Raw genomic sequence first — 22,671 nt, forward strand, 5'->3', positions numbered from 1 at the left:
AATCCAAATAAGTTATCAAGTTCTTACAGCTATGGCCATATTACGCACAGATTGCATTGAGAGACCCCTACGCATTTGCTTTAAGATGATGGGTCAATTAATCGGATCTCATCCCTGGTTGTTCTTGATTGCCCCTCTTTTTCTCTCGACATGTCTTGGGAGTGGATTTTATCTTCTGCAGGACAAAATGTCAAACGATATCGAAGAGCAGTTCACGCCTTTTGATGGACAAGCCAAGCTGGAGAGGAAATACATCCAAGACACTTTTCCTGGAAATGACTCCACGTTTTCGCGTTTAAGGTTGAGCACGGATGGGGATTATGCAACTGTTATAGCTACAAGTGACAGGAATATTTTGACTGTGGACTCACTCCAAGACATCCTAGATTTAGATGTTAAAGTTAGGAATATGGTAGTGCAGTTTAACAACCAGTCATTTGAATATGTGGATGTTTGTGCTGAGGTGATGGGATCCTGCCACTCCAATGACATTTTAGATATAATTGAAAACATTGCAAACAATATAGACACAGTCAATTTGACATATCCGTGGTATAACTTAAATGTTAGTAGCTTTCCTTTGTATTTGAGTCTGGGGAGTGTGAAATTCGACAATGAGAGCTCAGTAGTTGAAAGTGCTGAAGCCATACAGCTCTATTACTATTTACGTGAGGACAACAAAACAAAGACGGACCTTTGGTTGGAAAGCTTCATTAGTTTAGTCTCAAACATGTCATCAACTTCCATTCAGGTAAGCAGAACTTCAACATGGTTTTTTGTTTCATTTAGTAGACTGTTGTGAAATGTATTAATACTCTTTCTAGGTGTCTTATTCCACCTCCATGTCGATGCAGTGGGAATTTGAAAAATCTCCGGGGTCTGTCATCTATTTGTTCTCCATCACCTATGCCATTGCCATCACCTTTTCCATCATATCATGTTGGAGGTTGGTAAAACATCTGCTGAACAACTTATGCAATACAGTACAGATGTGAGCTGTTTTAATGTCTGATTTTCTTCTAGGTTGGATAATGTGAGGACGAAGGTGTGGGTGGCAGCCTGTGGTGTTCTCTCCACAGGTCTGGCAGTCCTGAGTGGATTTGGACTGCTGTTGTTGTTGGATCAACCTTTTGTCATGACAGTTGCCTCCTGTCCTTTCATGATATTAGGTAAGTTCTGTACTGTGAAACGTCCAGGCCCATCAGGTTCCACTATCTAAAGCTGAATCAGAGTTAGAGTGCTCACTTTGTTGTTATGTAATTTAATATTTTTTAGTCTTCAATCTTTTTGAGTAAATGTAATCAGACATTTTCATTTTTCAGAATCTTCATTTATGATGTTACTTATTTTAGTGTCACAAAGTCATCTTACCTGTTGACCTGTTGGGCCCCCCTGGGCATACATGTGCGGTTAGCCCCTAAAAATAAATGAACATGAATGAACTTGTGTCCAAGTTGATGGTTATAATGTAGAGAAATTAATGGAAACCAAATAGCAAGTAAATCCAATGTGTAATTGCCTTGGACCTGCAATCTCTAATGGCCACTGGTTTAAAACAAAGTCAGATTATATAGAAGTCTATGAAGAAATGACCCCATGTCTTACTTAATTGTTTTTATATATTTATCTTTTTATGTGTAAAGCTGACAAAAAAGCAGGGTATGAATTTAGGGCATGGCTACCATTTGATTGTGAAGATCCTTTTGCAGCATTGTTGATCTTAAGGTTGCACTACAAGTAACCCAAAGCACTCCGCAACATTTTTTTTGCATGTTTTTCCCTAGCCTACATTAGCATCCCAATTAATATCACAGTTAACGTGGCCAAAATTCCAAACTTGAGGCTCCAAACCAGCCCTTGAACTACCTTCTTTCGAAAGTGGTCAACAAAATGCCATTCAAGTTCCTTTGTCTAGGCCCTGACAAAACCAAAAGATAAGCAAAACCAAATATAGTCCATTTTCTCATGTTTGTATATCTCTTTCTCCTCTGACTTTTAATCTGAAGGTATTGGACTGGATGACATGTTCATCATGATCTCCTGCTGGCAGAGGACCTGTGTTCTGGATAGCGTCCCTGATCGGCTGGCTGAGACCTACAAAGACGCTGCAGTCTCCATTACCATCACCACCCTGACTGACGCGCTGGCTCTCTTTCTGGGCTGCAGCTCGCCCTTTGGTTCCGTCCGCTCGTTTTGCCTGTACGCTGGGGTTTCTATTTGCTTCTGCTATTTGTACAGCATCACTTTCCTGGGGGCGTGTATGGCTTTCAACGGAAAAAGGGAAGCAGAGAACAAGCACTGGTTCACTTGTGCCAAAATCCCTGAAGACTTACCCTCCAGCAGCTCAAAAGCCTTTGGTATGTGTTGTGTTGGGGGGAGCTATGATCGAATCACTGAAAAGGAGGAAACGGAGGTTGTGAGTCACATGTTTGAGCGGTTTTACGGCCCGTTTTTGACTCATAAATCAATAAAAGTTTGTGTATTTTTCATTTATGCAGGCTATCTGGCTGTTAGCATCTATGGCTGTTTTAACTTGAATGAAGGACTCGACATCAAGAATCTGGCTTTGGATGAGTCATACCTCATCAATTACTACAACAATCAAGGGCAACACTTTGCCGAATATAGCTGTAACGTGATGGTAGCAGTGAAGCAACCATTGGCATACTGGGATGCGGACGAACAGAAGCATCTGCATCGATGCATTTCAAATTTTGAGAGTTTGAACTTTGTCAATGGCACTTTGGCTTGGTTTCTCTCCTTTGTACAGTATGCCAATGCCACCAATCTTAATATACAATCTCAAGAGTCTTTCCAAACACATCTATCAGATTTTTTAGAACTCAACACCATGTTCAAACATGACATCAACTTCACCACGGATAACAATATTCAGGCATCTCGATTTTTTGTCCAGACACTCAACAACGCATCCACAAAGGACATGATGATTGGACTTAGGAAAACCGCAGAGGAATGCCCAGTAGATCTCCTTGTGTACCACCCCGCTTTCATCTACTTTGACCAGTATACCGTCATCATGGACAACACCATTCAAACCGTCATGGTGGCTGTGATCGTGATGCTAGGTGTCTCGCTCATCCTAATACCCAGTCCTCTTTGTTCCTTTTGGGTGGCTTTTGCAATTTGTTCAGTCATTGTTGGTGTGGTGGGGTTCATGGCGCTCTGGGGTGTAAGCCTGGACTCCATCTCCATGATCAACTTGGTCATGTGCATCGGTTTTTCCGTAGACTTCTCTGCACATATTTCATATTCTTTCGTCTCTAGCCCTAAGAGTGACGTCAATGGGAAAGCCATCGATGCCTTGGCTCGTTTAGGGTATCCGATACTCCAAGGAGCACTGTCTACTATTTTAGGAGTGGTGGTGCTGTGCATGTCCGGGAGTTACATCTTTAGGACGTTCTTCAAGATTGTGTTTCTTGTGATAACATTTGGCCTGTTCCATGGACTAGTGTTCATTCCAGTATTTCTGACTCTTTTTGGGGCCTTTGGGAAGTGGTTTTAAACTGCAGGACCTACAGTTTGTTTTATGTAATTTTAAAGTCAAAACATAAATTGGAATTCCTCACATTTTTTGTGAATGATTCTGCAGCTATAGATGTTTTTGCAATACAATTATACCGCGTTTTTGATCCGCATAAACACTTGAATTGTTGTTTTTTGTGAGTCTAGTACTAAATATTTTTTAAAGGTCTCCTATAATACTCTTTTTAAACAATATATTATAGGTCTCAGTTATATATAGAACATGTCTCTGAATCGTTTGGTTGGAAATACCAAACAGATCATTGTAGCATGCCTTAAACCCCTCTGTGCTGTGTCTGTAGCTTTAAATGCTAATGAGCTGCTGCTGGCCACGCCCCTCTGAGAGATGATTGGTTAAAAAAAATGGTGCTCTAGGAGGAGATTCAGGTGATAAGGTGGGCAAGTGTTATCTTGGTTGGTTATTGGCAAATGGTTAAATAACCCCCCAAAAAACATTGTGACATCACAAAGTGGCCAAAATCTGATCAGCTAATTTTCAGAATAAATGGCTCAGGACAAAAAGAGAGAGAATCTTTTTTCCTGGACCTTTACACATTTCTTAACACAGGTGGGGAACACGTTTATGTATAAAAGACATGAAACAGTGGATTAAGCATAATAGGTGACCTTTAAAACTAGTCTTGATTTTTCCGTGAGAAGTGTACAGCTTGTTCATTTTGTATCATTTGTAACAAAGTATATGCATGTTATAGTTTTGTAAATAATAAATCTGGAGTACACTTCCACCCACAGACCTCAAACAAACACATTTTTGGGCTTCTTTTTATTTATTTGAGCTGCTCAAACATTCATCAACCATTGCCATCAGATTGTTGAGAGACTCTGTCCATCAACAGCAGAGAGCCATTCAATGTGCACAGCATAAAAGCATTGCTATACATCTATATACACTGTTCTCAACACCAACAAATCATATATACAGCAAAACAGGGATAAAAAGGCCAGTAAACTGAAGAAATAAAGTCAAAATGAAGCAAAGAAAGGGAAAAGGGCAACACAATAAAGTACATATGCTGGTGGTCATTTTGACAAAAGCTATACTTTCAATTAAATGTTAAATAGCGCTCATCATACACTGCTGTATTGGCTTAACAATGGGAAATTCAAGATCTCTGCCTCAAATTACCAAGAAAAGAAAAGAAGCCAATGGACAATAAACTGATAACTGACTGTTGTTTTTAATCAATAATTTAAAGATTAAGAGATTTTCATCAACTAATTTGCTATTACAAGAAACACTGATGTTCTTCAGAGGCTTTTCGGAAGCCTAACTCTATTTAAATAAATTAGGCTTGAGCATTACAACTTAAATCCTCAAATCCCAATGCTTTATCACTACATAAACACAGCTTGTATTTGGTGCATGCTTTTTCAGATTATCAGACATTTTTCACAGCATAAATAAAATAATAGAGTGCAGAAGTGCTTTTGAATGTTTACCCAAAATGTTGAGATGCTATAGTTTAACTTGTCAGACCTAGTCTTTTAAAAAGGAAATACATACAATTAAAGTTCATTCCCCAAAAAAGGCCACATTTAAAAATAAGAATGAGTGACACAACAGAGGGGAACGGGAGGATATAAACATGATTTATGATCCAGGATACTTAGAATCTGATGGTAAGACCAAGTCAAGCACCCCATTGTGCCACTTTTGGGTGCCCAAATTGAGACACACACTAGAAGTGTCATAAAAAAATCGAAAAACTAGACCAAAAATATGTATACAAGACAACTAAATAGGGGTTGTGATTTCGTGAGGACTTGTTGCAATGATTACCAAGTAGCTCTTTGGGTTAAAGATAAATACCGCTCAGTATTTCGCATCGACAGTATAGGAATTTTAAGAGACCAGGCTGCACAGAATTTGACCATATTTGAAATCCCTTTTATAACAATTAACACAATCAAGTCAAATGACGGAAGAACGTTTGCCAATCGCTTGATAATGCATTAATCATAAAGGTCATTTTACATGAAAAAATGGCAGGAAAGGCTTTTGTTCATACTCGTGTAGATTTCCTGCTTTTCATTTTATTAAATTAAAACAAATGTTGGGTTTGGAATGACTCAACAAGCCATTTAAAGACACCACTGTTGACTGGGATAAAAACGTTCCCTATGTTCTAACTTTTTATTAGGCTAAGGTACTGAAATAACCCATTTCCAAGTAGTATTGAAACATCTCAAGTGAGATCAATCGAACAAATGTATGGGTGTATTTTCTTTTGGATGTCAATGAGACAGATGCCCTACAGACAAGACTGATAAATCCAGGGAATAATCAGTAGATCGTTGATAATGATAATAAGCATTTGTTGCAGCCCTACATTCACATATATTTCCTACCACTGAAGGACGAAGTGACCTGAGCGACTTTTCCTTATCATTAGGCATTTCTCCTGTGAGCCCTCGTCATATAGTGAACTAACAGCAGCAGGAAAATCATATTAAAGTGCAACACAACAAAGATGTGGAAATAATGATGAGGTTACACAGACGTGACAGCATGACGATATGACGGCTCTATACATCATCGCTTTGTGAAAGCAGACAATGAGTTTTTTACCTCTTCGATTCATGAATAGAGTCTTTTCCTCTTTTCCATGACCCCTGAGCGCTTAAAACCCCGCCCCCTCCCCCCCCTGCTCTGGTGCTACCCTCTGATTGGCGCTCTTTCATCTGGTCTCCAGGGTCTTGCCCTCCAGGACCAGCCGGATGTCCTTGGCATCCAGCGTCTCGTACAGGAGCAGAGCCTCTGCCAGGTTTTTGTGCTCTTTGGCGTGAGATTTCAGCAGGGCTCTGGCACGCTCGTAAGAATCCTGGAGACGGCGAGAGGAAATGATGGTAAGAAAAAAAAGTTTGATGACAGAGAAATCGTTGTTAAGTTGTATAAAACACAGATTACACGGACCTTTAATAACACCCTGACTTCGTGCTCCACAGCTGCTTGTGTCTCCGGGCTCTGGGCCGTCATGTCGCTGTAGGTCATCACACCCAGCTGGGGACAGGAAGGGGAAACAGATGCAGAAAAGTTAATAAATTGAGAGGAAAACAGCGAGGAAAGGCACGTTTATTTATATATCACATTGAAAACAATAAGCGTCAGTGGTTTGATCCCACTCCCTGTAAATAACATGCGGAAGGGTCATTGTGCATACTTAATCTCAAATTTAAATTTGACTTAAGTTCAGAATCAGAATCTGAATCCAGTTTATTGCCAGGTACATTTACACATACAAGGAATTTGATTTGGTGTCTGCTGGTGTGAACATAAACTATCTAAGAAAACAAGTTGTAAAAGTAGGTCAAAAATATAAAGATCATAAAAAGAAGTATTTTTAAGAAACTATTTAGCATTGAAAAAGAAAATGAGTATACACAATGAATACAAATTGAAATAGAAAAGAACAATAAAAGCTATAAAAAACCACTTGAAAGTATGGCAAACTAAATTCAATTGTATTTTAAAGTGGAGTTTAAAGTTGCTTTGGATAAAGGCTTCAGCAAAATAACATGAAATATAGAGAAAATAAGGTAACAGCAGCAGAAAAGGGTTGTACTATTATATTTACATACATACAAAAAAACAGTCATGAGTAAGCCACAAAAAAGAGAAATAAAAACAAGCTTAAATATAAAGAGACAGTTAAATCCTTACACGCTTATGTATATATAATATCCTGCTTAATGTTTTGTTTTTGTTTATATTTTGTGTACATTTTTAGTCCGACATATATTTTCTACTTTGTTTTTATGCTATTTTGTTTCTATTGTAATGTAAAATGCTTGTGTTTATGTTGCTGCATCGCAAACATTTCCCAAATTGAGATGAATAAAGTACTCCATCCATCCATCCATCCATCCATCCATCCAACCATCCATCCATCCATCCATCCAACCATCCATCCATCCATCCAACCATCCATCCAACCAACCATCCAACCATCCATCCAACCAACCATCCATCCATCCATCCATCCAACCATCCATCCATCCATCCAACCATCCATCCAACCAACCATCCAACCATCCATCCAGACAGAAATACAAGTTACAGAGCAATAAAGACAGGAAAAGTTATCTGATGGCCCTGGCAAAAAGAAAGAATAACCAGCCTGATTTGAAAGAATACAGAGCTGCAACAGACCAGTTCTGCACAACAAGCCTTCCCTTCTTAAGCACCCTACCTTTTCACACATTCCAAATCTGGTCACCATCATCTTAGCGATCTTTGTGGCACCATCGAAGTCGCTTGATGCACCTGGGGAGGGAGAAGTGACATTGAATGCTTTTTAGATTCAACCCTGCTAACCAGCTTTATTCAAGGCAAAGAATTGAGATTTGTAAAACATGCTAACCTTTATATGTAAACATCTTAGGAATTTCTTATTACCTGTTGTGATGTATTCACTGCCAAATATGATCTCCTCCGCCACACGGCCGCCCATACTGACGTCCATCTGGGCCAGCAGCTGAGAGCGAGTCTCACTCCAGCGGTCGTTCTCCGGGAGCATAGAGACCTGACGTCGATGAGCATGGGGAGAAGGAATTCAATCATTTACGGGTTGAGAGATGTACAACTTTAAAGGAATAACAGTCAATAAAATCTCTTAACCCAGAGGGGGCACATATTAATGATTAAAGACATTAAAAAGTGGATTTTATATATAAAGTGTCAATAAAGTGTAGCAGGAATGAGTCCTAAAACCTGGGAATGAGTTAGCATTTTAGCACTTTTGGTTCCTAACAATTTTTGGTAGATCCCCGACATGAAACCCTCCAGTACATACCCCCGAGTCATATGGGTCATAAAAACAGCAGTTGCTAAATGTACCACTAAAAGTCATTGGCTGCCGTTAGCTTAGCGGCGGTGTCATGAAGTTATGCGGCGGTCCTGTAGTTTGTTTTTAGGCTAACGTTAGCTTTTTTATTCTGATGATTGCTAAAAAATATGATGTATATATGTTCAGATGATCCTGATGAACAACACATGTAAGTTTCATAAACATCTGTTTCCCAAAGATCTTATTTTCTGCAATATTTTAAAATCCATTTGAAAAATCCTGGTGCTTTTTGTCAAGGGAGTCCCTATGATGCTAACTTCCGGGTTGGGCCACTTCAACAGACAAACCATCCCTTTAATATGCTGATTTAAAACCTTTAGTTTAAAAGTGGTTTTCTCACATGTCCTAGGCTCGGACCTCTGGGCATGATGGTGGCCTTGTTAATGGGCATGGCATCTTTGGTGTAGTAGGCGACAATGGCATGGCCGGATTCATGGTACGCAGTGATGGTCTTGTTCTTCTTGTCTATTTGAGCACTCTTTCTCTCAGGGCCTTGAAGGAAAGAGAAGAATTAAGTTGCTTTATTGCCACATTCTCAACATGAAGTCAATGAGAGATGTCTTTCTATTAAAGCTTCCTCATGACTCACCCATGAGGATTTTGTCCTTAGCGAACTCCATCTCCTTCAGGGTGACCATGTCTTTGCCATCCACGGCTGCCTTCAGGGCTGCCTGGTTGACCAGATTTTCCAGGTCAGCGCCAGAGAAGCCCACGGTGCCCCGGGCAATAATGTTGGCTTCAATAGCTGCAGAGAGGAAAGGGTTATCAGTTACAGTCTAGGGTCTCACTCCAGGTTCCTGTCAAAGGAAAGTAAACAGCAAACACTCAGCCTATTGTGTCAGCTTAAAAGAATGCTAGTCATGTATAAGTTAGAGAATTGAGAACCGGTTAAGTTTGAAAACTAGTTCCTTGTTGTGCTCTTTCCAATTGTTGGGTATTACACAAGGATGTAATGCAAGAGAAAAGATAAACAACCCTTGGTGCTAATAATGGGCTAACCCTCATACATTTCGATACAACAACTTGCTAGTTAAAGCTAGCCTGGAGCTAACAGCTAGCTTTAACAGGGGTTCCATTAAGATACAAACTGACGCCTATATATTTTTTAATTCCAAGCTTTGTTTCCCAGTGGGTTGAAAAGCATTGTCAGTTCTGGAATGACTTATTTTCAATACTCTGAGAGAAGTTTTTTCATTGTAATTCCTTTTAAAGATCTGCGGAGGAAACCCTCTATAGACCCAATTCAATCATTAAGGCATGAATGTGACAGCGACTGAGGATAGAACCGGCAGACGATCACACACACCGGTACCGAAGACATATCACTGCCTTTAGTTTTCCTCTGAACATTTCACACACGAGTACGGGTTCCACGCAAATATGTAAATACAAACACATTATTTATTTATCGTTTGAGCGGTTTGGTTTATACTGATTAAAAAAAGGGACGATTGTGAAAAAGGTTAGTATTGAGCCTTGCATGTATTTACTCTATTTCAACAACAATTAGCAGGTATCAATAACGTCATTTATGAAGAATCTAATCTATAAGAGGAATCGATAATGGAATGGGTATCAACACGTTATCGATCCCTAGCTCTGCTCTGTTCGTTAAGTGTGTCAAGACAACCGAACCAATGCATGCAAACAATCAGGGTTCTATTTTAAAATAACATCATTTGACAGAAATAATGTTTTGATAAGCAGATGCTGCTTCCACACCTGGATCCACTTTAATCTTCCTCAGATACCAGTTGATGATCTCTGTGCGTCCTCTCACGTCTGGTTTGGGGACGTTCACCTGCATGTCAAAGCGTCCTGGGCGGATCAGAGCGCTAAAAAAAGAAGTTCAGCTCGTCAGTGACACACTGAAACTGTGGTAGCGTACAATGTGGATCACTGCAACAGAAACACCCTCAGGGTTGCAGTCCATTAGTTGTTGTTGACAAGGAAAGCTCTGAAGGTTTTAAACAACAACATGAATGTGCGCTCGAGCAGGAGACACAGAAGTAAACGTACTTATCCAAAGCCTCCGGGAAGTTAGTTGCTCCGATGATGATCACACCTTCATTTGGTTTAAACCTACAAAACAATAAGACAGGTCAGTCTTTGGAGCACAGAAGGTCTCTAGCTTTGTGTTCACCACAGCAATTTATAACACTGACTCATTCATATTTTGAACCACATTAAACTACTTCATTTATTCCGGTGAAGACTAAAGATATTCGGTCCCGCGTGCACTAGTGATAATAAACTTATTTTAATTATCTGTAGTTGAACAAATCCAATGCAAATTATTAGGAAAGAATGTGTAATTACGGTTTTTGTTAATAGCTTGTTAATTTACAAGATAAGATAAGAGGTACTTTATTGATACCAAATTGGATTGTTGTTGTTGTTGCAGCAGCATAAAACAAAACATTGCTCATAATTATAAATTAAAAGAGTAGAAATAAACAATTCTAAACTATAAACGTCTCAAACTAGAAATAGACCAGCATTAGAGTTAAAAATAAATACACAGTTGGCCATCAATACAAAGAATCTATAAACTGTCTGACAAATAAATCACAACTAAAGGCCACATTTTCAGTAAATACAATATAAAGCAGGATATTCTTTACATTAAGTGTGCAAGGAATGGAATTAAGTTCAATCTGAATGTCAAATGTCCTTGCTACTGCAATATGAAACTAAATCTGAAATAGGTAGCTCGAATAAAGTGATCTGATTGGTTCAAAGTCGTGGTATAATAACCATATACCACAGCTGTGATGTCTAATGCCTTGCACAGCATGTCTGCGTGAGAAAGAATACCCACAAGTCAAACAAAATGATATTTGTAGTCAAGGATGCTTAGCAACAGGGTCAGGGCGGGCTCACTTTTGCCAACAGGTACTTCACAGGAAGTTACAGATAAGAAAAGAACATAGTAACATAGTTAGCTAGCTGAGAAACGCTTTAATAAAGTAAAATGCTTTCATACGTGGCATAGGATTAACTTATATACATTCAGACAGTGACAAAAGAGGAGGTATATTATTGTAATTATGGCTGTTATAATGATGCAAATTGAGTACATGTCACATTGAAACCAACAGTATTTATCAATAAAACATATTTTAAATTGGATTTTTTCTGTATCTTTGATGTTCGAATGCTTCATGAGAGAAGACTGCACCGACAAGCCTTGCAAAAACACCATGTTGTCAAATTAGCTTGATTTTGAGATCAAATAATGTCACAACTGTGAAAATAGATCAGATCATTTAAGTAATTACCCATCCATCTCAGCAAGGAGTTGGTTGATAGTCTGTCTGGAGTAAGGGTGCATGGGAGACTCGATCCTCTTCCCCCCCACGCTGTCCAGCTCATCGATGAAGATCACACAGGGAGCGTTTGCTTTAGCCTCCCCTGGAAACAAGCAGCGAGACAAATACTGAAACACGTGTATCACAATATTGGAAGCAGTGTTTGGTTTGCTTTTGGTTTAAAGTTGCAGAAATGGTCATGTGTAGTTTTGTTATATCTGTTTTTTTTGTCTGGGATGATCACCTTGTCGCCCTCTCGACTTCATTTGGTAATTTCTGTGACCATTTGCATTTTATGTGAGAAAACACCCATGCTTATTTCAGCTCCCTGAGTCCCTGAAATTAACTGGTTGTTGAGTTATTGTCTCCATGCTCTCCTACTCAGACCACAGGGACGTAACCCAGCACATCAATAAATCATTTTAGCCCCAATCCTGCTGCCCTTTAATCAGAAGAAGTCCATTTCACTCTCAAGAGGTTTCCTACGGTGACAAATATAACAAACTTTTGATTATGATATCAAAACAGTTGAATAAAGTGCTTACTAAAAAGATTCCTGATGCGGCTGGCACCTACTCCAACAAACATCTCGTCAAATTCGGACCCAGAGGCGTAGTAAAAAGGCACATCGGCCTCTCCAGCCACCGCTCGCGCCAGGAGAGTCTTTCCGGTCCCAGGCGGTCCGACCAGAAGAACACCTGAAGAGAGAAAAAAGAGAGGAGGAAGAATGAGAGAAAGACACAAAACCGTAACCCTAAATTGACACCACACTCTAACAGAGATAATGAAATGACAAAACTGCCAGTACCTTTTGGCAGCTTTCCTCCCAAGACGGTGAACTTATCCGGGTTTTTCAGGAACTCCACCACATCCTGCAGCTCGTTCTTAGCTTCATCTATCCCCTTGACGTGCTCGAACGTCACGTTCTTCATCTGGACCGGGTCCACAGCCGAGTCCAATCCTGATGTGGTTCGGAACCGTACTATCAAAGATGGTTAGATTAAAGTTCGAAATCACACTGCAGGACACGGTTAATGTCACCCATACGTGCTCAATGCATAGATTAGTTATTTGGCCAATTGTGCTGCCTATGGGGTGGTTAGTGGTCGACGTAATTTTGTCTTGGCTCAGAGTGATTGCTCTCTGATTTGTTGGTTCTTTTGAGGTGTGTCGGAGTGAGCGCTCTGTGTTTTGTGTGGGATCTTTGCATACAGAGTTGGATATTTTTTCCATGCAGTGAAAGCTGAGGCTATTAAAAACACTTGAACCATGCAACTTACATATATATTGGAGTGGATTTCATGCATTAAAAAAAAAAGAAACGGAGTATTTACCCGATACGAAGGGGGTCTTGGAGAGACCGTAGAGCCCAGCAAGAAGCAGCACCAGCAGGATGAGACGAGTCCTCTTGAGGGAGTCTGAATAGAGGGAGTGTGAAAAACTGTTTCATAATAAAAACGTTGATGTGACTTAGTAATGCGGGACGGTCTGTAATCAACTTGCCTTGTGTGCGTTGTGTCAGGGTTTGGGCTTTCAGGAAACCTTCAGCGAAGCCCCTCTTGAAAGAATCCTGCTGTCCATCTGGTATGTTCTTTATCTTAACCAGGCTGTCTAGATTCTCAATTTCAACCCCCTTGTCTCGTGTCAGGAAACCCTGAAGTACAAGTTAGGGTAGGTTAGCAGCATTCACAAAGCCTGAATACTAGACTATATTACACTTTAACTCTCACGACTACCACACTGGACTCACTCTGTAGGCCTGACATCTTTAAGCAGTTCTATATTTAAAACATAAAGACAGAGCAGGGGCCTCTTAAGCAGGCAGCTGGGTGAGCTTAGCTGACATATGAATAGTTGTTTAAGGAGATTTCGGTGCTGATTAAAGCAGAGGCCCTACCATGCTCATTTTCAGGTTCATATTAGTATTTTCTGCCTCTTCTGTGACTTGTTTCCATGCTTTAATGTTCAAAAGCCCTTTATTTTCCTCATACTGACTGTGCTGCTGCACCTCTTTTCACCCTGTCTGAAACCAGAGCCCAGTCTGCTCTGATTGGTTAGCTGCTTAGAGATGTCCCGCCCCTAAGAATACCATGTACAATGTGATGGAGCAGTAGCAAATAGAAGTGTGAGTGTGACATAGTGATGTTACTGAGTGAGAGAAGTACAAAGGAGTCCAATGCAGGTATTTCAGGCAGTATGTGGGAGAGAAACTCCCTCTATGGGACCTTTCGTATTTTAGACGTTGCAGACCATTTACATGCACAAAAACTATAACACACTACAGGAGAGGTAAAACCCCAAAAAGCATAATAGAGCCTCTTTACAGAATACCTATAGCATGTTTAAGGACTTCGTTATCTTCTGACTCTATGCACATACCTTCATGAAGGTCGGAGTGAAGCCCTCAGACTCCAGGGGCCGGTCTAAGCCCGACTGCAGTCGTCTGGTTTTGCTCTTTAAAGTTTTAAAGCCTCTGGTGGGGACCCACACTGAAATATACAGTAAACTAATTATGTTAAAGAACCAAGCATGATATTTCCCCAGCAAATATATGAACTAGATGAGCATTATCATTGTGAATATATATTTCAAATACAAGTAAAAATAAGTAACCATAGATTAGTAATAAACTATTACATATTGATCCATAGTTACCTGGCCAGTGTTTCAGCTCTTTGCAGACAGACTGAAGAGGTGAAGGGTGCTGCCTGGAATAAGACAGGGGCATTGCACCACATGAGAAGCCTGCAAACAGAGGACAAGGTCGAACCATTATCCCTGATATACTTAACCTTTTAGAAAAGGTGGCAACAGAGGCCCTGGTTGCTTGATAGAACAGTCAACTAGTAACTAAGCTAAAGCAGAGTCATCAACATTTTGAGACTGATGCTTACCACCACCTTTTCTGCAGTTTGTGAGGTCCTGGCATGTGGTTGTGATATATGAATGATGATGGGTTGGCAAAAGACCCAGCCACACCTATATAAAGGTGTGGGTCAGATGTAGTGACATCTAGCAGTGAGGTGGTATACTGTATTGTGAGCAACTGAATATCAGCTCACCGTCTCTATCCAATCATAAAGAGAACCTACAGTGGCCTTCAAGTAACATAAATACATAAAAGACCATTTCTAGAGCCAGAAAGATGTTTGTCCTTTCTAGTCATGGCCTAGCAACATGGTGGACTCCATAAAGAAAACCCTTGAGGGCTCATTGTAAACTCACAAGAACACTTATTTGCAGAAGTTAGGAGTAGATCCACCTAAATCCCATGTACTGTTCTTGTGGGTGCTGCATTCTTCACTATAGGAGGCCTGTTCATGAGCACAGATGAGCACTCTCACCATGTTTGTTGTGGTAAAATGAGTGTGTCGAGAGATGTGACGTCCTCCAAGCCGTCTGTCCATCCAATGGAAGTGGTGCGTCCTGTGGACTCAGACGTGGTAACACACTGCTCACCAGCTCCTCCAGCTCCTGTGCTCGCAGGTCTGATAGGCCAAGCTCACGCAGGTTCAACATGGGCTGCAGACAAATAAACATGATACTCTTTAGAAGAGGAGATTTGACATTAAGTAGCATAGCAAACTCATAAAGTAAGTAGTACCCTAAGTTACCATTTTTCTTAAAGTAGGATGGTCCATATTTATACTGCATATTACATCGAGATATTGTGTATCCTTTTGAGATATATTCTATAGATATATATCTTTGACTGTTCATTTGTATACATTTACTTGTTATGTTTATTTTTAATGAATGTGCAATGCCTTGTTTACATGCTGCTGTGTCAAAACAATTTCCTTAATTGGGATCAACAAAGTTCTCTAATTTAATCTAATGAAATGCCTCCAAAAATACGTTTTTCTGGAGTCCCTTTTGTTAAAAATGTGGACTCTCTTTCAGTTTTATTTTTTCTTGTATCTTGGTTGTGATGTGCGTATAGTCTATTTAAAAAAAAAAATAGTGTATACTCTGAGCAAAGTGTGTCTGTTAATGAAATAAGCAGTTCAATAAAATAATTCAAAAGGGAGTTAAGGAAACAATGCTTTACCTCTGTGCGGTGTAGTTCTGAGTCTGAGGCATGCTCCTTGTGAGTTCTGCAGGAGGCACTGATGCTGCTTCCCACTGAGCTCTTCATAGAGTGGAGGACATTGATGAGGTGGCTTAGAGGTACAGTCACCTGTCATCACATGTAATCGAACAGTCAGAAAAGGTGGACTATTATACATGTTACAAATATCATCTCACACACACACACACACACACACACACACACACACACACACACACACACACACACACACACACACACACACACACACTATTGTTAGGTAGATCAATTACTTAACTTACAGACTGCAGGTAGCCACAGGTAAAGTACATCAGCTACAGTAGATGGTGTTATAAAACCAACACGATGTAGCCAAAAGCTTACACCCTAATAGCTTAGGTTAGTTCTAAATAGGTAACGTTAGCCGTATAAAGGTGATAATCACGAATCAGTGGAAATGTTAATTGAACTGCTGATTTATTAGATAATAAAATCACCAGTAGTCAAACATGTCGCTCATTGACGCAGTTTCCCCATCTGGAAGCTAAGGACACACATCAGAACAGTAGTGTTAGCTAGCTAAAACTTCTCTCAAGGAGCCACATAGTGTTTACTTCAGTTTATTAAAGGTAAATATGCTGAAACAATTGTGATACAATGTCCGCAGAGGTTAACGTAACGATATATCACTTTAAAGTAAAATGAGGTCGATAGCAGTCTGGCTAATGACAGAACAAGCTAAGGTTAATTTAGCTCGCTAGCATGCTCGACTCAACAACCAAAACAACAACAATGCCAACGTTAGCTTGGCCTAACGTTTCCTGCTTTCTTACCTGTGGTTGGAATGTCATTGACAGAGAAAACATGTTTACTTCTCGCTGGTACACAATGCCCGTTAAGCTATATGTCCCTGAGTTAAAGGGCCGTATTTATTTTACTTCACAGGCATAACAAATCAAACTGCGAACTTCAGGAGCAGAGCCGACAATAAACCGGATATGACCTCAGACGTGTTGTGACATATTCTGCATCCCTGTACTCGCTCTTTTTTGCCAAGCTCACTACAGTTCCGTTTACAATCGTTACAGTCTAGACTAGAGTTTAAACTGTAAAAAAGTAAAGTCAAAGTCAGAGTCCACATTGTCAAAGTTTCCTCATGTGTTATACCTACAGAAAATTGAAATACCGTTTCTGGCAGTCCCACAGTGCGAACATAAACAAGAACATATAACATGAAAAGATAAAAGCCTAGAAAAAAATATGGGGGGGGGGTAAAAAGGGGTATACAAAAAAAAAAAAGCTAAATAATATATATATATTAGACACAAACAACACAGTTTGACAGTAGTGCAAGTAGGTGCAAATAATACTTTGTGCATTTTCAGTAGCAGCCACAGTAAGAGACCACTCCAGATTGTTGTCTTCAATCTCTACATCCATTCATTGTCTGTTCAATTGCAACACAGAGAAATGTTGTCAGTAGTTTATAGAATACAATAAAACAAAAATAAAATCATTTAATTCGCTACTTGCACTAAGCTTTGTGACGTACTTCCGACTCCAAATAATACGGCTCGGACATTTCCGGTCTGTTTCTTTACTTCGAACTAGCTATAGTTACAGCTCCTGAGGTAATATTTCGCCATGAATACCCATAAGAAAATGCGTTTTCAAAAACAGCAGAAGAAAAACTCCGAACATTGTTGTGTTCCGCTTTGTTCGGCATCATCGAAATTTAATGGTATTTTGAGTTTCCATGGCTTTCCAACCCATCCCGACCTGAGAAGACAGTGGCTGGTGAACATACGTCGGGATAGTTTCACCATCTCCTCTCACACAAAGGTCTGCAGCAGACACTTTGCTACCGATCAACTCAAAGAGCCAAAGACCCTTGATGGTCGGAGAAGGCTTGTTAAAGGTGCTGTACCGAAGCTTTTTGAATGGAATGGCTATACCGTTGAAATACCACGGCGTAATGTGTGGCAGAGAACAGAGCGGCCCATTGAACCAGTCCCCGGTGAGGAGCAAGAACAGCACACCGATGGCACTAAGGATCACGACTACTGCTCAGTCCCTGAACCGTCTGCACTTGACATGTCTGCATCAGCTGCAGGAGACCTGTCCAAAGAAGTAGAGGATCTGAGAAAAGAAATACAGGAGTTACGTGTCCAGCGAGAGTTTGGCTTACAGCGGTTTGCTGGCTCTGACGCGGACATCCGATTCTATACCAGGTAACGTTTGACCTAATTTGTGCTATTCGGCTAACTGTTTGACATTGACCAAAGTAAACATCAGTTAAATTATAAAAGATCCTATCGTAAGTCTGAAGAAATGAATGTGCCTACTGCGTGACTGCTGTAGCCTGTCATGCGGACGCATTGTTGTTTAAAAAGTAGCCTAACGTTACAGATAAAATGCAGCACAAATAGCTTCTTAAACAGATTATCTGAATGTTAAGTAGCATACGAGATGAGACATTGGCTTAGTAGTTACAGCTAACATTATTTTGGTGACCCTGTATGATTGCATTTACTATGTTAATTAATGACTGACATGATGTATGCGTATTTTGTGAATAGATTTCCAAGCTATGACCACCTGATGGCGTTTTGGGGTTTGATTGAGCCTTCCATTTACAGAATGATTTGGGTCTCAAGAGCAAAATCGGCTGCCAAGCGAAACGAAGAAGTGGCCACACCTGCACGTCCATCAACGGTAGGTTATGGTCTGAATGTGCTTTGTAGTAACAAACAGGGGTGGGACGCCATTGCATGTACAGAAGGCTACACTAAAGGACTCGGCCCCCTTTAAATACACCAGTGCATTACAGCAACTCACTGTTTTCCCCATGGTATGGTGCACATAACTATTATAAAACATTTAGCCAAACAAGAGCACAGCCTTACTAGTTTATAAATGAAAAGGAGTAATCTTTTTTTTTTAACCTTCCAGAGACAGCTGCTCCAGCCAATCGACGAGTTCTTTCTTTTCCTCGTCTTCCTGTCGGTTGGTTTGAAGGAGAGGGACCTGGCGCATCGATTCCACATACACCAGTCCACAGTGAGCTGCATTATTGCAACATGGACAAGTTTTCTAGCCACTGCACTGGGGTCTCAATGCATCTGGCTCACACCTGCAGAAGTGCAAGCTTACCTTCCTGAGGAATTCCGAGATTTCCCAGACACCCAGGTCATCTTGGACTGCACTGAGCTCAAGTGTCAGACACCATCCTCACCACTCCTGCAAAGTGAGATGTACTCCACCTACAAATCTCACGGCACCATGAAAGGCCTGATTGGCATAGCCCCACATGGTGTAGTCACATTTGTCTCCTCACTTTACGCTGGGTCAGTGAGTGACAAAGAGCTGTTCATACAGTCTGGATTAGCCAATTTGCTCACGGAAGAAATGGCAGTCATGGTTGACAAGGCCTTCCTCATTAATGGTTGTGATAACTGCAAAATATACTGCCCACCATTTCTGTCCAAGCAAAATCAGATGCCTGCATACCAGGTTACTGAAACCCAATCAATAGCACGACTCCGAGTACATGTGGAACGAGTCATTAGGAGAATTAAACAAAACAAATGGTTTGATGAAATCATCCCCCTTTCCCATGCAGGAAACATTAGCCAAATGTTTACAGTGGCATGCCTGTTGTCAAACTACCAAAACCAGGCATTAGTTAAGGCATGGGTTAAGTAAAGCATTGGTTCCAACACCAGGTTTTTATAATTTCATTTAGTGAATTTTGTTTATTCCAGTGGCAAATAATTGTGTGAAACATTCTGTAAATCTTATGTACACAAACATCAATGTAGGCAAACCGTTGGATGTAAAGTTCTGTTAATCAGTTGTTCCCTCTTAACATTTCATTGACATATGTTGTATGTATTATATATTCATTTGTAAAAATGAACATTGTAACATATTGTGCAATGTGCATATAACATATTGGCGGAAAAAACATATGAATGAAAAATGAACTGTAACGCTGTGGGTACACTGGACACGCAACTGAAGCGCAGCGCACGTTGAGCGCACGTTGCAACGATAGATTCCATTGTAATCAATGGAAGTGGCTACACCAGACGTGAGAGCAGCGCGCAAGTGCTCCGCAAGCGCCGCGCAGATTTGCTAAAATAGACCAGTCTTCTATTTATATTTTTGTGTGCGGGGTGTGCGTGACCCTTTTTACAGAGAAATGGGTCATAACATATGTCTGTATGTTTTTTTTTAATTCAACTACCGGTATACAGGAAATAAATGTTTCCTTTCACCGGAAATTCTGAGAGACAAGTTGCCATGGAGATATGTTGTCCTCAAAATTCATTAGCCAAATTATTCAGCCTACAGATAAGATAATGACAGACGATCGATGGATGAAACACAAACTCGGTGTTGCAGTTTCCCTGTTGTCGTGCTGGATCAAAAAACTAAAGACAACGAAAGTCTTGTTTTGCCTGTACGACATTTGAAATTGGGGGTATTCAGTGTGGTCAAAAACAATGCCATCGGGGGAGGCAGCAAGCCAGGATGTAGTGGGATGAATGACAAGACCACAGGGTGAGTAATTAACATTTAGTAGCCTACTGTACTCAGCTGTTACTACAGGCTCCATCTCAGCACCTCTCCTCATGTCGGCCATCTGCCTTGTTCCCTTCATGATTTGCTCTGCAAGTGACTCTGCAGAGCTCTGGCCCCTGACATGACACACCTCTTGAAACCTAGAGGCGGTCACCCTGGGTCTGCGGAGCAGATGCCATTCAGAGCAAGAGCTTTGCTCACGTGTAGCCTCTTCAATTTTGTGAGCCATTTCTATAGTTAAAGCAATGCTGCTGAGATGTAGTAGTTCCTCTTCTGAGCACACAAACATGCAATCAGATGGCAAGACATCGTACCCCTCCAGAGGCAAGTGCATTGTTGGTGGTGTGTCATGGTGTAGTGCGATGTGCTGGGATGTCAAAGCAGGCTGCTGATATGACAGAACACTGCCCTTCTGCACTAACCCGAAGGCACTTTCCACAAGGGGTTTGTCAGGCCCAATGTTCATCGTGGTCACAAGTGGCCTGTCCTCAACACTAAATTTTGCATATGCCTCCGTTATTCTGAACATGCAGGGATCTGGTAATGGACCCACCATGCCTCTGTAGAATCCACTCCTATAAAGAATTGTTAAGGCAACACAGCACATTAATAAAGCATAATAAGGTGAGGAATACAGCAAATGAAGAAAAAGCAATGTGTTTTTGTAACACACGAGACTTTACAACTCAAATTACCTTACTCCAGTCTGTGTCATCCTATTTGGTACCGGCTTGGTGAAGACCATGGAGTTGATGGGTCCTGGCTTCACACCCTAACAGAAAAAAACATTTACTGTGGATGGAGTCACTTTAAATCAAAACAGAGACATATAAAAAAACCTTAACCCCATTTAAATTACCATTGTTCGCGGCTTGTGCCATTGTTGTTCAGATTCTGTGCAGCTATGTACAGGGGGCACAACTGGCATGTTTAGCTGAGAATAATGTGCTGTTTGGAACAGCAATGCCACTATGTGATCGCACAAAATAGTGCCTGCCACACAGGAGCATTGGCTGTGCGTCAACACCACTGGCGATGAATCGAAAGCGTAATCTAAGAGGAAAGAGAAGAACATTTGAAATATAACCTCTGCTTCATGGAAAAGAGCAAGTAGGTTATTATGAGTAGAACAGTTATTGTTACTGAACCATGCTCCTAGAAGATGCCTACCCTCCTGAATGCTTAGCTTTATATTCTCTCCCTACTCAAACAAACTTGAATAACCTTCCTTGATAACTATCATGCCTTAGAAGGTGTATATTAGCGGTGTTAACTTATGTATATATGTTTCTGACCACCCATACAAGGTTTCACCTTATCCTTATTAACTTGATCAAATTATCTGACCAATGTGCAGGGAGACAGGCAAAACATTAAAGTTGGTGAGCCTTTAGGAATAAACTTAGCTCCTCTGAACTGAGCACCACTGAACGGGGATGAACAAAGTGACACAGCTTCCTGCCTACACTTACACTGTGTGGTGTCTCGCTCTTCCTCATTGTCCTGTAGCACAAGGCTCTCATGCCGACCTGCCCTGACAGCCTGTCTTTAGTGGACACTGAATAAAATAACATACGTGTCATTAGCGTTATATCTATATTACTCATGTCAACACATCTTGCACATGACATTACTGTTAGGCATGACAGTGGCTAAGACTAACATTAGTTAATCCAAAACACCAACGATATAGGCTGATATAAAACGCTGGTTAAGAAAACACGTTATAATGTTGTAGATAATTAACACCAGATAAAGCACATAGCGTTACGTAACGTCAGATAGGTTGGTTAATGTTGGAGAGCTTGTAAAGCTAACATTTGGCGTTACCTAGCGTTAGTTAGTCAGTCAGTTAATAGTTGTTTTCTTACCTTCGTAGTTGTGTATGACGCCGCATACAATTTTAAACGTTTATCCAACTTGCTTGTTGGGGCCTTGGTCGTCCTACAAATCCGGTGATCATCGGTGATGTTCAACTTTGGGAGCTCTTGTAAAGATCGGCCGTAGAATGTCGCCATTGTTTAACCGGAAACAATCGAGCAGTATTAAGTAGAACGCGGAAGCGTTTGTGCAAGGAGCGACATATATAAATAGATAAGAAGAAACTAATAATACTGCATTTAATTTTTCCTGAGCTGTATGTATTATAATTCACGATATATTAAAGACACATCTTCATTTTAGACATCATATAATTCAAGACAACTGTCCAAAGAATGTGCTTATTGCATGTCAAAATGTGCTTTATAAAGAGATGTCCTAATAATCACAGCTTTTCACCCTATAATTATAATTTTGAACTTCAAAA

General features: G+C 40.5%; 4 protein-coding genes and 1 non-coding gene across 9 annotated transcripts; 2 read left to right on the top strand and 3 right to left on the bottom strand.

Annotated features, from left to right (window-relative positions):
* The first annotated feature begins 31 nt into the window (after window positions 1-31).
* Window positions 32-3,526, top strand: LOC134865999 (patched domain-containing protein 3). Its single transcript, XM_063885883.1, has 4 exons — window positions 32-751; window positions 825-946; window positions 1,024-1,169; window positions 2,007-3,526. Exons 1-4 carry the CDS (start codon window positions 32-34, stop codon window positions 3,524-3,526), a joined length of 2,508 nt encoding a protein of 835 aa, XP_063741953.1.
* A 787-nt stretch (window positions 3,527-4,313) lies between these two features.
* On the bottom strand, window positions 4,314-16,914 carry yme1l1b (YME1-like 1b). 3 transcript variants are annotated; one of them, XM_063885787.1, is made up of 19 exons: window positions 16,610-16,912; window positions 16,274-16,320; window positions 15,777-15,905; window positions 15,070-15,247; window positions 14,381-14,470; window positions 14,105-14,214; window positions 13,229-13,379; window positions 13,060-13,143; window positions 12,534-12,707; window positions 12,271-12,423; window positions 11,696-11,828; window positions 10,434-10,496; window positions 10,137-10,249; window positions 9,004-9,159; window positions 8,755-8,906; window positions 7,964-8,090; window positions 7,758-7,831; window positions 6,482-6,568; window positions 4,314-6,389 (listed from the first exon to the last, which is right to left on the bottom strand). In XM_063885787.1, exons 3-19 carry the CDS (start codon window positions 15,861-15,863, stop codon window positions 6,246-6,248), a joined length of 2,076 nt encoding a protein of 691 aa, XP_063741857.1. In that variant the 5' UTR covers window positions 15,864-15,905; window positions 16,274-16,320; window positions 16,610-16,912; the 3' UTR covers window positions 4,314-6,245. The 3 variants fall into 3 exon arrangements, with proteins under 3 accessions (XP_063741857.1, XP_063741856.1, XP_063741854.1); XM_063885786.1 differs by lacking the exon at window positions 16,274-16,320 and having other exon boundaries at window positions 12,534-12,686; window positions 16,610-16,914; XM_063885784.1 differs by lacking the exon at window positions 16,274-16,320.
* On the bottom strand, window positions 9,674-9,811 carry LOC134866662 (small nucleolar RNA SNORA57). Its single transcript, XR_010166063.1, has one exon. It is a non-coding gene; the product is annotated as a small nucleolar RNA SNORA57 (small nucleolar RNA).
* A 429-nt stretch (window positions 16,915-17,343) lies between the features above and the next one.
* Window positions 17,344-19,947, top strand: LOC134865935 (uncharacterized). The gene is made up of 3 exons (XM_063885788.1): window positions 17,344-18,007; window positions 18,356-18,491; window positions 18,729-19,947. Exons 1-3 carry the CDS (start codon window positions 17,421-17,423, stop codon window positions 19,479-19,481), a joined length of 1,476 nt encoding a protein of 491 aa, XP_063741858.1. The 5' UTR covers window positions 17,344-17,420; the 3' UTR covers window positions 19,482-19,947.
* Window positions 18,298-22,371, bottom strand: LOC134865936 (uncharacterized). Of its 3 annotated transcripts, none has more exons than XM_063885790.1 (4): window positions 22,235-22,371; window positions 21,223-21,416; window positions 21,059-21,135; window positions 18,298-20,938 (listed from the first exon to the last, which is right to left on the bottom strand). In XM_063885790.1, the coding sequence occupies exons 2-4, from the start codon at window positions 21,289-21,291 to the stop codon at window positions 20,122-20,124; spliced, it is 963 nt and encodes a 320-aa protein (XP_063741860.1). In that variant the 5' UTR covers window positions 21,292-21,416; window positions 22,235-22,371; the 3' UTR covers window positions 18,298-20,121. The 3 variants fall into 3 exon arrangements, 2 of the variants coding, with proteins under 2 accessions (XP_063741860.1, XP_063741859.1); XM_063885789.1 differs by lacking the exon at window positions 22,235-22,371 and adding an exon at window positions 21,836-22,133; XR_010166008.1 differs by lacking the exon at window positions 21,223-21,416.
* Between the last annotated feature and the right edge of the window lie 300 nt (window positions 22,372-22,671).

Source organism: Eleginops maclovinus, chromosome 6, assembly GCF_036324505.1.
Source record: "Eleginops maclovinus isolate JMC-PN-2008 ecotype Puerto Natales chromosome 6, JC_Emac_rtc_rv5, whole genome shotgun sequence".
NCBI lineage: Eukaryota > Metazoa > Chordata > Actinopteri > Perciformes > Eleginopidae > Eleginops > Eleginops maclovinus.

Excerpts from the sequence above, each read along its gene's own strand:
- LOC134865999 (XM_063885883.1), top strand. The coding sequence starts at position 32 with ATGGCCATATTACGCACAGATTGCATTGAGAGACCCCTACGCATTTGC. Across the intron at positions 752-824 it reads TGTCATCAACTTCCATTCAG|GTGTCTTATTCCACCTCCAT; the intron begins GTAAGCAGAACT and ends TACTCTTTCTAG. Across the intron at positions 947-1,023 it reads TCCATCATATCATGTTGGAG|GTTGGATAATGTGAGGACGA; the intron begins GTTGGTAAAACA and ends ATTTTCTTCTAG.
- yme1l1b (XM_063885784.1), bottom strand. The coding sequence starts at position 16,642 with ATGTTTTCTCTGTCAATGACATTCCAACCACAG. Across the intron at positions 15,248-15,776 it reads CAGAACTACACCGCACAGAG|CCCATGTTGAACCTGCGTGA; the intron begins GTAAAGCATTGT and ends ATTTGTCTGCAG. Across the intron at positions 7,832-7,963 it reads CAGTGAATACATCACAACAG|GTGCATCAAGCGACTTCGAT; the intron begins GTAATAAGAAAT and ends CTCCCTCCCCAG.
- LOC134865935 (XM_063885788.1), top strand. The coding sequence starts at position 17,421 with ATGAATACCCATAAGAAAATGCGTTTTCAAAAACAGCAGAAGAAAAAC. Across the intron at positions 18,008-18,355 it reads GACATCCGATTCTATACCAG|ATTTCCAAGCTATGACCACC; the intron begins GTAACGTTTGAC and ends TTTTGTGAATAG. Across the intron at positions 18,492-18,728 it reads CACCTGCACGTCCATCAACG|AGACAGCTGCTCCAGCCAAT; the intron begins GTAGGTTATGGT and ends TTAACCTTCCAG.
- LOC134865936 (XM_063885790.1), bottom strand. The coding sequence starts at position 21,291 with ATGCCAGTTGTGCCCCCTGTACATAGCTGCACAGAATCTGAACAACAA. Across the intron at positions 21,136-21,222 it reads GGCACAAGCCGCGAACAATG|GGTGTGAAGCCAGGACCCAT; the intron begins GTAATTTAAATG and ends TTTTTCTGTTAG. Across the intron at positions 20,939-21,058 it reads ATGACACAGACTGGAGTAAG|GAGTGGATTCTACAGAGGCA; the intron begins GTAATTTGAGTT and ends AATTCTTTATAG.